Source organism: Neltuma alba, unplaced genomic scaffold (genome assembly GCF_004799145.2).
Source record: "Neltuma alba isolate B1F8T4 unplaced genomic scaffold, ASM479914v2 tig00011970_pilon, whole genome shotgun sequence".
Classification (NCBI taxonomy): domain Eukaryota; kingdom Viridiplantae; phylum Streptophyta; class Magnoliopsida; order Fabales; family Fabaceae; genus Neltuma; species Neltuma alba.
Genome location: NW_021636545.1, coordinates 84,858 through 97,081, shown reverse-complemented (window position 1 = coordinate 97,081; position 12,224 = coordinate 84,858). Strand labels below are relative to the sequence as shown.

Genomic DNA, 12,224 nt, shown 5'->3' with positions numbered 1-12,224 from the left:
TTAAGCTTGAATTTCTGTTTGACCTATGGAAGAGTTTAGCCACTGCCTGAAACATGAATTACGTGCACAAGCTTAAACCAAAAACTAAAAAGAATGAAGAAAGGGATGAAACGAACATATATATAGACCATTGAGATTTGACATATATATGATACAACCTCAGGGCTTTTGCACCAATTTGTTGAAGCTTATTAAGGAGAACAGCAGCTAATAAAGAGCGTTTCTTCTGGTTCATTTGACGATGCGCCTCCCACACAGACCGAAGAGGGTTAGAAATCAGGGTGTCTTTTAATTTGGGAATTGGTAAATACGAAAACATAACTTGGATTCCCAAACTGCCCTTCCCCCTACTCTTGTGCATATCATGGGTTGTCTTGTAACTTTCAGCGTCCCTTGTACTGAGATTTGTCATTATGGTGGAATCTTTTGTCCTCGATTCATAGTCAATGTCTTGCATGTACAACCGAATCCCGTAGAATATTATTCCAGTAATCACATCATTTACTGTCTACACAACGCAACAAAAAGGTTGCAACTATAGTTTAGATATATAATGTTGATCATGATGGAACATGACATGCGATTGAGAATATTAAATATTAATAAAGGGCAATCATCTCACCCATAACAGAACAAGTTACCGACAAATTAAGGAAAATCTTGTCTCTAACTGCAATTCTTCCACCCAATATCTTAGAACCCGATGTACATGCATGTATTGGATTGTAATATGAGTAATTAACATCTTCACATAAAAGCATATGCTATTATTAATTGAGCAGAGATATATATAGTTGACAGCCTGTTCAAACAGCGATGAATTTGCTACCACGAACGAGACAAATTAAATTAATTAAATTCAGGTGGGGGTGAGTAAATTGTAACAAGAATCTGAGAAATTTAAGGCAAATATCGAAACAGAATAAAGGTGCTAAAAAAACTTACCACACCCAGCTTGGACTTGATTTCTTTGATATGTTCGAGTGTAAAAGTGATGTTGAATATGGCGGCTTGCCGACACTCGATTCCTATATTATTTCTTGACCTGATTGGTGTTATGTCATCTTTAACCAAAGTAGCTCTGAGTAAGCTACTAGCAAACTCCGTGACAGTATAGAAGACAGAAGAGACGAAGCTAGGGAGTTTCTGTAGAGAGCTTTGGTGGACAAGTGTTGTTTTTGATGATTTGAGTGAAGGAAACGTCAAAGGGAGAGAGGGGTCATCTGCTCTTCTCAAAGTAGAGAGAAGGAAACCCATGAGAGTATAGCCATCTCCAAATGAATGGTGAAACTTAAATTTATTGGGTTCTTGATGACATGAACTTGCCATAACGGTTTTGAACGTGGTAGTTGCTCCGTTGCTATCCTGGACAAATACTCGTTGAAGCGTTTAGTACACGTTTCTGTGGACATGTTGGGAGAGAATAGCTTTGGTATGGTGACATGATCTTCTTCCGACACTTTAACTCGTTTCTATCTTTTCACTCCTTGGTTGTCCCTGACCTGTTGTTGAGCAACGATCATACAATATATATTACAAATAAGGAATATATTTTACTAGTAATTAAAAAGATCTACATATATATATGGTGGAAAATTTGTGTGTGTGTGAGAGAGAGAGAGAGAGCATGGTGAGAGAAAGAGAAAGAAAGCAGAAGCAAGTTAAAACCATAATAGAGGTCAGGCGTGGAATGGTAAAAAAGACGTCTTGAACAAGAGAGAAAATGGGCATGTCACCAATGGAAGCTTCAAATTCAAGAAAAACGATAACGCTTAAGCACAGAATATTAGAGCAGTCCATGAATTGCTCGGTAGGACTGGCTGGCTCCGCTAAATCTCCCTGATGAAAAATCTCCATTGATTGAATTAATTGATTAACTATCTTCTTCAAATACTAATATAAATCTAGAGAGGGAGGTTTTTTGTTTTTTTTTTGCCAGATCGTCGATATGCATTCGTCGAGCTAGATATGCGTGTGTCTCTCTCTCTATATTTATATATCATTGAATAGAGGGCCCTACAATGATAGGTAGGGGGTTGCCTTGATTTGCTAGTGGATTAAAGGACAAAATGAAAACATGTTTGGGGTGTTTTGTGAGGCTTAATACCATATAATTAGTTCAAATGACATACCATCAACTTGTAATTCGTTTGGTGCAACTAACATATATGTGGCCTATATGGACCTCAACTAATTTAGCTTAGTATTGAACTGACCAAACATTTTTGTGGAAGATTTCATTTAACAACATTACATACACCTCAATTATTTAATTTTATTACTTTCATCTTTGCGATATATCTAAAGAGATTATTGACCACGATGTCGTGTATTGCACACACACGTGATCCTTTTTAAGGCCCCTCTCATTTCAGTTTGAGCCAAAATTTATTTGTCAGGTCAGATTCATTTGTTTCATTTTTATTTGGTTTTATATTAGATAGACTGCACTGCTCCGGAATGGTCTGCGCTCTGCAGTTATTATTGCAAATAATTAATTTAGGGAATTTTTAAATGCAATACGGACTAATCACAGACATAAAAAGCCGTGAACCTGAACCTTCAAGAGAAACATAACCTTGTGGTGTGGCTTTGATTTACCTTTTTCCGTTAAAAAATGTGCATGGTTTTAAAGTATATTTGTTGTTATTTTCAATAAACATTATAATAAGGAACAATTATTAAAAAAATGACAAAGTTATGAAGATATTGAAGTATACAGGCGCAGGCAGGAGACTAATGAAATTGAGCTTTAATTTGTCCCAACTTGTTTTTTTTTGCTAGACATCTTATTGAATATAATTGTATTTGAAATATTATTAAGTAATAAATGTGAGTATCTCTCCTATTAAATAGTCAAATTTTGGTTTGCTAGCCCTTTCCACCCTACTTTCTCCCAATAATAATTTTTTATACACACCACCCTAAGAATCAAACTCAAGACATTATGTTTAAGGTGCCTAAGCCCTTTCCACTTGGACCAATACTTGTTAGTTATGTGACCCAAAACTCTTACGCAAGTAAGACCCACAAGTCACTTGGGCTCATTGATCTTGTGTGGGCTTCAATTGGGTCAATCTTTTAACCCAAAACATGGGCCTTTCTTTCGGCCCAAAAATATTGAGCCGTTTAACACGTCATCCCTTTGATTGATGGCCCGGGTGCTGCAACGATCAGATTAGACAGCCTTAGTTGGCAGTGGCCCTGCGAGCGGGACCTATAACACTCGCAATGCCCACTTAGCTTGCACGTATTTCTGCTTCCTCCGCGATCTGTGTTTTAATTTCCTTCATGCATTATTTGGCAGCTGAACCCAAAATCTTAAAGAATTTATAATTTGGATTTATTTTTCTCATTATAAAAACTACACAAATATATTAGAAATAAGGAAAATTAAGTGAATATACAATTTGATCAAAATTAAAATACTGATATGAAGCGTTTAATAAAAAAAATCTTTTTTTGGGTGAATAATACAAAGAGCTTTGAATAATTAATTCATACGATCAAGGTGCAGCTTTGACCATGATCTTATTTCTCAGGTGCAATTTCACCCATAATCTTTTGGTAGTGCAATTTGGACCCTGATCTTATTTTTCAGGTATAATTTTGCCCATGATCTTTTTTTTGTGCAATTTTAATCTTTTTTGGTGTAATTTTGCCTCTAATCTTTGGGTGCAATTTTCATCAAAAAAAAAATCAGGGTCAAAATTACATCACTAAAAAGATTAGAAATAAAATTATACTTAAAAAATAAGATTGGGGTTAATTCATATCAAGTAGCGAACAAAGAGAATAAAATATATCTAAGGACAAAAGCTTTAAAGGGCTTATAATTCTTTACATACATATACTAACCTACATTGTTCAACAATTCTATTTGATTTATCATTTTTATCTTGAAAATTTTATGAAACCGTGCAATCTGGTTCCAAAATTTTAAGCTGCCTTTCATTAAAGTTGAAACCAACCGGGTTCTGTTTCAAGACATCCGCCAGCTTACAGCTTCTTTTGCTTGGTGCATTGGTTTGGTTCATTATCACTCTTGTGTATCCCTTACAGTTCTATCTGCTTCTTCTATTGCCCATAGACTTTAATCGTGCGTTTGACTTTCATATTAAAAAAAAAAAAAACCATTCATTCGAATTAAAATTTGACACCAACTACTTTACTACATCGAAGTTGAATTACTCAAATGGGATGGTAAGAAACTCTCCTCAGATCATTAGATGCTTAAGGCTTGTTTGGTTTCTTGTTTTCAAAACAAGTTTTTATTTTTAAAAACAGAAAAACAAAAAAACTTGTTTAGTAATTTGTTTTTAGTTGATTGTTTTAAAAAACAAAAAACAGTAACATGCTTTTTAAAAGCCAAAAAACCTAAACAACTCTTAAATGTTTTCTTGTTTCTGTTTTTGTGTTTTTTTATTTTTTGTTTTGAAAAGTTTTGACAAATCTTCTTCTCTTCTCACTTACTATCCACCACTTATTATTAGTAACGACAACTATCACCTGCCAAATATAGTTTTCCATAGTTTTTTTTTAAAACATGATTTTTTAAAATTAGTATCCAAACAAATTCTTTTGTTTTTTCCCTTCAAAACTTGTTCTAAAAAACAATTTTATAAAATTGTTTTAAGAACAAGAAAAAAAAAAAACAGGCCCTTAATTTCGGTCAGGTGATGTCACGGTGTCCCCGACTTCTTCTCCTTTGAGGAGAAACATAAAAAACCTTGTGCTTTATTCTCTCTATTTGTGCGTATCATTTTTGGACCATGCTAATCTTCTCTGTATCATTCCAATTTTATGGGACGTCTCCGAGGACATTGTTCACAGTGTCATCCTCGCGCTTTATTCTCAATTAAAAATCCAGAACTTGTAGTATAGTATAGCTAGCATTGGTTCAAGGGCTGGTGGGGATGACTTGGAATCTCCATAGCTGCTTTGCGTATAATCTCAAAGGCACTGTTCAAGTGCGACGCCAATTTTGGATGATCTATGAAGTCGTCTTCAGTTCTGGTGGTCACTGTTAACTTCCCAGTGTAGCTCATTATTGTAATTACAACACTCTGTAACAACGGGCCAGAGAGTTTGCTTCAAAACAAGTACGGATCAATTTTTCATTTTTTAATCAAAAAGTATGCTTCAGTGGCCAAAAAAATGATTTACCACTCGACACTGTCGTAATTTATTTTGTTTTATTTTACCAAGATTATATAATTAAGAAAAGTCAAGTGGAAGGAACAAGATTTAAGAAATACCTGAGGTAGGCCACACACGGTGAAGTAGAAGCTTTTTACGGGATAATTTTCAAAAGCCATTTGATCTACTGGTCCAACAATGTTGGACACCTCTAAGCTTGTATTTTTTATTGTCCTATAGAAGCGTTTAGCCACTACCTACAAGCGCTCACGTGAGTCAAAACTAATCAAATTACCACCAATGAAACATATCTCAGGTAAACTAAAAACAAAAAATAATGAGTCAAAAAATGGAGCAAAGCAAAAAGACTATCCATAATCTCAGTTACAAGCATGATACATACTAAGTAACATCCAAATTTATTGATCTTATCAACTGACCTCAGGCCCTTTAAACTGATACGGGATCCGAAGAAGCTTCTCAATGAGAACCATAGCAAAAGAACTTCTCTTCCTCTTGATCTCGCGATGCGCTTTCCAAACAAATTGAAGAGGATTCGAAATTAGGGTGTCATTTAATTTGGGAATCGATGCATGCAAGTATATTACTTGGTTCCCAATACCCTTCCCCCTACTCTTTTGCATATCTTTTGCTTTTTTGTACCTTTCAACGGCCCTCGTACTCATCATCGTCAATAGGGTGCAATTTTTGGTCTTCGATTCATCGTCAATGTCTTGCATGTATAATCGAATCCCATACAATATAATTCCAGTAACCACATCGTTTACCGTCAACACAGCAAAACATTACAATCTAATTATACGTACAAGCACACAAACACATACTGATATATTTTTCAGTATAGGGTTTGATGCTGTGATGAGCATAAGCCCAAGGGGAGAGCCCAATCCCAAAAGACTAGCCTATTGGGAGGGAGAGCCCCTTGAACTTATAAACCCCACAACATTTGTGAGATTCCCCAATGTGGGACTCATAACAGAGCACCCCTCTCGAGAGCCGACGTCCCCGGCGGCTCCACTCTACGATACTTCACTCGGTCTTCTTACCGGTCAGAACCCTCCGCAGGTAGCCCTTTCCGGTTGGCCAACTCTCAACGAAAACACCAATGTGATGAGCATAAACCCAAGGGGAGAGCCCAATCCCAAAAGACTAGCCTATTGGGAGGGAGAGCCCCTTGAACTTATAAACCCCACAACACTTGTGAGATTCCCCAATGTGGGACTCATAACAGACAATGTGATGAGCATAAGTCCAAGGGGAGAGCCCAATCCCAAAAGACTAGCCTATTGGGAGGGAGAGCCCCTTGAACTTATAAACCCCACAACACTTGTGAGATTCCCCAATGTGGGACTCATAACAGAGCACCCCTCTCGAGAGCCGACGTCCTCGGCGGCTCCACTCTACGGTACTTCACTCGGTCTTCTTACTGGTCAGAACCCTCCGCAGGTAGTCCTTTCTGGTTGGCCAACTCTCAACGAAAACACCAATGTGATGAGCATAAGCCCAAGGGGAGAGCCCAATCCCAAAAGACTAGCCTATTGGGAGGGAGAGCCCCTTGAACTTATAAACCCCACAACACTTGTGAGATTCCCCAATGTGGGACTCATAACAGATGCTTTCGAACTCACCACTCCCAGCTTGGACTTGATTTCTTTGATGTGTTCGAGCGAAAATGTGATGTTGACTGTGGTGGCCTGTCGAAACTCGATTCCTTCATTTTTGGACCTTATCGGTGATATGTCATCTTCAACATATTTACTTTCGACTAAGCTCCAACCAAACTCTGCAACAGAATAAAATATAGTGGAGACAAAACTAGGGAATCTCCTAAAACAGGTTCGGTTGGCAAGTTTCACTTTTGATGATTTGAGTGGAGGAAAAGTCAGAGGGAGAGAGGGATCATCGGCTCTCTTCATACAGGAGAGAAGGATGCTCATTAGAGTGCAGCCATCTCCAAACGAATGGTGAAACTTAACTATGACAGTGTTTATTGGATTTTTGATGACATGAATTTGCCACAATGGTTTGGAACGCGGTAGCTGCTCCGCTGCTATCCTGGATACATACTCATTGAAGCGTTCAGTACACGGTTCTATGGACATGTCGGGAGAGAATAGCTCTGGTCTGATGATACGATCTTCCAACACCACTTTAACTTGTTTCCATATTTTCACTCCTTTTTCATCTCTAACCTGGCGGCAACCAAAGTTCATGGATTATTATAGTTTTATATATATAGCAGTTAGAAGATCTAGTTGTGTGAGCATAGTGTGAGAGAGATCAAAACAATTTTTTTAAAAAGTAAAAGGTAGAAGCAATTTTTAGAACCATTATGGAGGTCAGGCGTGGATTGGCAAGAAAGTCGCGTAGATCCGCAGGTGAATAAGACGTGTTGTGGATGGGAATTTCAGATTCAAGAAAAGCAAAAACATACAAGCACAAAATATCAGAGCAATCCAATAGTTGTCCCACAGGACTCACTGGCTCCTCCAAATACTTTTAATCTAGAAATCGAGGTCTCTTTGGAAGCTAGCTAGAGAGTCGAATATGCATGTCCGCGGATAGTTGGAGATGGATGTGTGTGTGTGTGTGTGTCCACAGGAATTGAATGTGAAGAAAGGGTACATAAAGTAATTATCGAGGTAGCAAGGCAATAAATGACAAACAAAAATCATGTTTGCCGTCTATTGTACATATTTGACATAACACCAATAACACGGTTTTCGCCCAATAAAAGGGAATATTTCAATAACATGTTTGACATGGTAATGAAGACAAGACACAAAAACATGTTTGCTATTCCTCCGGTCCTTAATATAAGACCTATTTAACTAATTTGTTTATACTAAGAAAGTTAGGTAAATTAGTTAATTATAAGAAATATGACATATTTTTCTTAAAACATCATAATCATCTTTCTTAATATCCTCCCTCCCTCATTTACTTGATTATGATTAATAAAGTATCCATAGGGGTAATTTAGAAAAAATTGATAAATATGATAAACATGTCTTATATTTAGGATCAAAATTAACTTAACAATTAGGTTTTATATTAAGGACCAAAGGAGTATGTTGTACTTGGATGAATACTATAAGCTAATATGGCATCGTGATCGAACTTATAACAGTAATTGGTTTGGTTTGTGTGCATATGTACTTGGGAGTTTCTGTATCAATTTTTTTTTTAAAATTATTTATGAAGCCATAACATGTAAGCAATGAATAAAACGGTTTCATGACGTACAAATTGAATTGTGTGATTATTATTAGATGTGTGAAGCAAGCTTTATGGATATGATATGTGTGTGTATATTAACATATATGGGTCTCAATGCTCGTTATAATGATGCGTGGCTCTCGACCTGATCGAATTAATTAAGTAATTAATGAGAAGGAATGGACGGAGCAACAGAATGCGTGGACCAGAAATTGAAAACGAGAGATGGAGGGTGAGTAAATAAATATAAATAGCAAGGTGTGGTGGATATGGCTACGCCTGTGATTGAATAAATGAGCCTACGTTAGGTGATTAGGATCTGCATATGTCCCGATTTAGTTCCCAGACACCTCCACTACCCATGCCTGTTGAATTTGAAGAAAAAAGCAAGCAAATATTAAATAAAGAAACCAAGTCTCTAAAATTTAATCTTATTTTCGTTTTAATCGTTTTTAAGAACAAAAAAAAATGTTTTAGAAACAAAAAAAATCTTTAAGTAGACAAAAAAGGAAATCAAATTTTTGAAATAAAAACTACTGGTTTCAAATTTTAGGAACTGAAATTAAATTATAATGATATTAATTATTAACCCTAAAAAAGTTAATCATACATACATATTTCTGAGACGAGACAATGTAAATTATATAAGCATCCATTTAGCACATATATTATTCGAATAAAATTTTGTTTCCCTCTAGCAGTGGAATCTTGATATCGGCTCTTCTTAACCAAGCGTAATGCATTGTGTGGCAGCTGAGCCCGAAAATTCTTTAACCCCCACATGTAATCTCTCCCCTTCCAATGATCGGCTAATCGGTTATATTCTCCGGTGGCTTGGAAAGTTCAGCTCATCGATCGTTGGTCACAAAAATAAACATTTTAAGTTTATCAGATCTAGATTATATAGATTTTATTTAAATAGTTTAGATTTATTTATTTATTTATTATTTGTTTAAAATATAATCTCTCAACTATTATTTTTTTCAAAAAATTAATTTTTTCTATTTAAAAATAATTAATTAAAGTTTTAAAATCTTAACAATTCAAATGACATTTCAATTCTCAAAATTTACTTCTCTGTTAAAAGCGAAGGTTTAATCATTAGTACTATCGGTCCAAATAATATAACGTGTGGCAAATTCATTGGCTAGCTTAAACACAGGGACCCACATAGTTGGGGAAGTAAATAAGTAATCAATCAGCTGTCAAATCATGCAAACAGCAACGCATGATGAAGAACCATTATTGATGTCTATATAGAGTAACATAATTATTTTATGTTCATATTTTTTTTTGGACCAAATATGTTCATAATTTATATCACTGTGAAAAGACAAGGAAATAATAAACTTGAGTTCAGCTAGCTATATATCAATATTCCTTCGAGAAAATATACAGTATAATTTGGATTTTAAAAAGGATATTCTCGTAAAGAATTTATAATTTGAATTTTTTAATATATGTATACGGGACTACAAAATTATATTGAGACAGATATTGTAAGCATTTAATAAAGAAAACTTTGAATAATTAATTCATATCAAGAAGTAAACAAATAAAATAAAATAGATCTAAGAACAAAAGCTTCAAATGGCTTATCATGTACAATTTATATTATGTCTTGAACAATTGTTTTTTATTGTATTTTTCATCTTGATCTTGAAAAATTTATGAAACCATGCAATTCCAAAATATGAAGCAGCTTTCATATATTAGAGCTGAAACCTCGCTGAAGTCGTTGATTAAGTTTCCATAAAAGGTTAAGGCTTAATTCCTAACTCCACCTAATTATGCATCCTTATAACCACCACGAGGAAAAATAACTTGGCCGACGTAATAATCAAAACGTGCCCCAGGGGATTTTTGATGAACTGCTCCTTTCGTTTCGATTTGCAAACGGCACAATAGAAATTAATTTCAGTCAAGTATGCCGTGAGATTGTGTGAATTGATAAGCTTGATAAAATATAGAATATCTTTTTGTTCCATTCCCAACTATTTTCTCTCATATATTTCACAACAGTAACAAATAGAAATTAACAGATAGACTGCTCTGCTCCAGAATGGTCTGCATAATTACCCCCAATCTTAACTTTTTAGATACTAATCACAGCATGGGTGATTGTCCCCGACTTCTTCTTTTTCATGAGAAACATAGTATCTTTATTCTCAAATGAAAATCCATGATTTGTAATAGTAGCTAGAATTGGCTCGAGGGCTGGTGGGAATGACTTGGAATCTCCAAAGCAGCTTTGCGTATCATCTCAAAGGCACCGTTCAAGTGCGACGCTAATTTTGGATGATCTATGAAGTGCCTGTTTGGGTCAGCGTTTGCTGGCCCAAACGTGGCTTATAATCACTTATAAGCTCAGTGAAAAAAATTGGTCCGTTTGGCAGAGCAATATAACAATTGGGCTTATCATTTTTTAACCCACTGAACGCACGATTGGGATAAGCTGGTGCCTGGCAGCTTCTGGCCCCTAGGAAAATGGCTTATGACCGTTCTGACAGGATTCCTTTTATTTTTCTCTTCACATCTGCCTTCTTTTATTCCCTCGTGACTCTCTTTTCTTTTTGTAAACCCGAGCTCCCAGCTTGCTCCGTCTTTGCTCGACTCGAGAACGTCCGTCGGTGGTTGAGTCTGAGAAGCTTGTCACTGGTGACCGTGAGCTCCGTCCTGTCATCATCGTGAGGTCAGCTGTTGGGTGTGAGGTGTCCGTGGCTTGGTGGATGCCGTTCGTTCATCACAAGTCGGAGCTGCTCTCACTGTTTGCAACTGACGTCGCAGCCGTCTGCCTCTGCATTTGAGCCGTGCGTGGAAATCTTGGCTTCCCAGTGCAATATACCGTTGGATCTACCTCTGGCAGCCTTTGTTTGGTTGGATCTACTGCAGGTTGGCCGGTTATGTCGCTTTTCCGGTTTGATCCCCGGTCGTCCTTGAATTTGTTGTCCTCCTTGAATTTCCTGTCGTCCTTGAATTTCCTATCGTGCTTGAATTCGGATTTGTTAATGATTGCTGCATGTTGAGGACCGACTGGTTGTGACACCGAAACAGGGACCGAATGTAGCATAAAATTTCTAGTTGCATATCGATTTTCTTCCTCTGTTTTCCAAGGCTGAAACAACGATTAATGGTTCAAGGAAACGGCTCTAGCTTAATGAGAAAATGAAGAGCATAAATGTGTGTATATGACAGAAAGCTTGGGTGTGCAGTGTTGGGGATTTAAATTGTTGCGTATATGTCTATGTTGTTAATGGCGAGATATGTAACTCTGGAATTGTAATTTTCAAAATTACAATGGTTGTTGTTTTGCATGTCCTTAGCTTCGGTCTCTTGGTTTTTATGGTTATAGGATTCGATCTCTATGAGGGTAGGGTAGAAGAGAATGAGGTGGTAACATGGTGTACATATGTGTGTCCAAATGGTTCATTTGATAGAGCTAATTAACGGCGTTGATAGAGCAAAGTAATAAGACATTAATTTGTACTATACAAAGAAATTAAGGACTATGTGGGTAATTACTTAAAAATCATTTGGAATTAATTTCGGGAAGTCTCAATCAAAATAAATTTAATGTTGTTCTTTCTCCTGTTATATTCTCTTACTTCTCTCTAATATGATATTTATTGAACTAATTTAATTATATTAAAAAAGTTAGGTAAATTAGTTAATTATGATAAATATAACATATTTTTGTAAATAATCTTGTTCATCATTCTTAATTTGGTTTTTATTTTACTCTTACACAGTTAAATTAGGATAAAAATTAATCAATGTAATGCAGTTTAGGTTCAATTTATATGATATATTGAAAATTTAATTTTAAAATGTTCACAATCAATTAC

General features: G+C 36.0%; 1 protein-coding gene and 1 non-coding gene across 2 annotated transcripts; both read right to left on the bottom strand.

The window, feature by feature from the left end:
• On the bottom strand, positions 1–1,329 carry LOC114720198 (O-acyltransferase WSD1-like). Its single transcript, XM_028905813.1, has 3 exons — positions 946–1,329; positions 159–508; positions 1–46 (listed from the first exon to the last, which is right to left on the bottom strand). Exons 1-3 carry the CDS (start codon positions 1,327–1,329, stop codon positions 1–3), a joined length of 780 nt encoding a protein of 259 aa, XP_028761646.1.
• A 3,394-nt stretch (positions 1,330–4,723) lies between these two features.
• On the bottom strand, positions 4,724–4,822 carry LOC114720244 (U6 spliceosomal RNA). The gene has a single exon (XR_003737963.1). It is a non-coding gene; the product is annotated as a U6 spliceosomal RNA (small nuclear RNA).
• Positions 4,823–12,224: the final 7,402 nt, after the last annotated feature.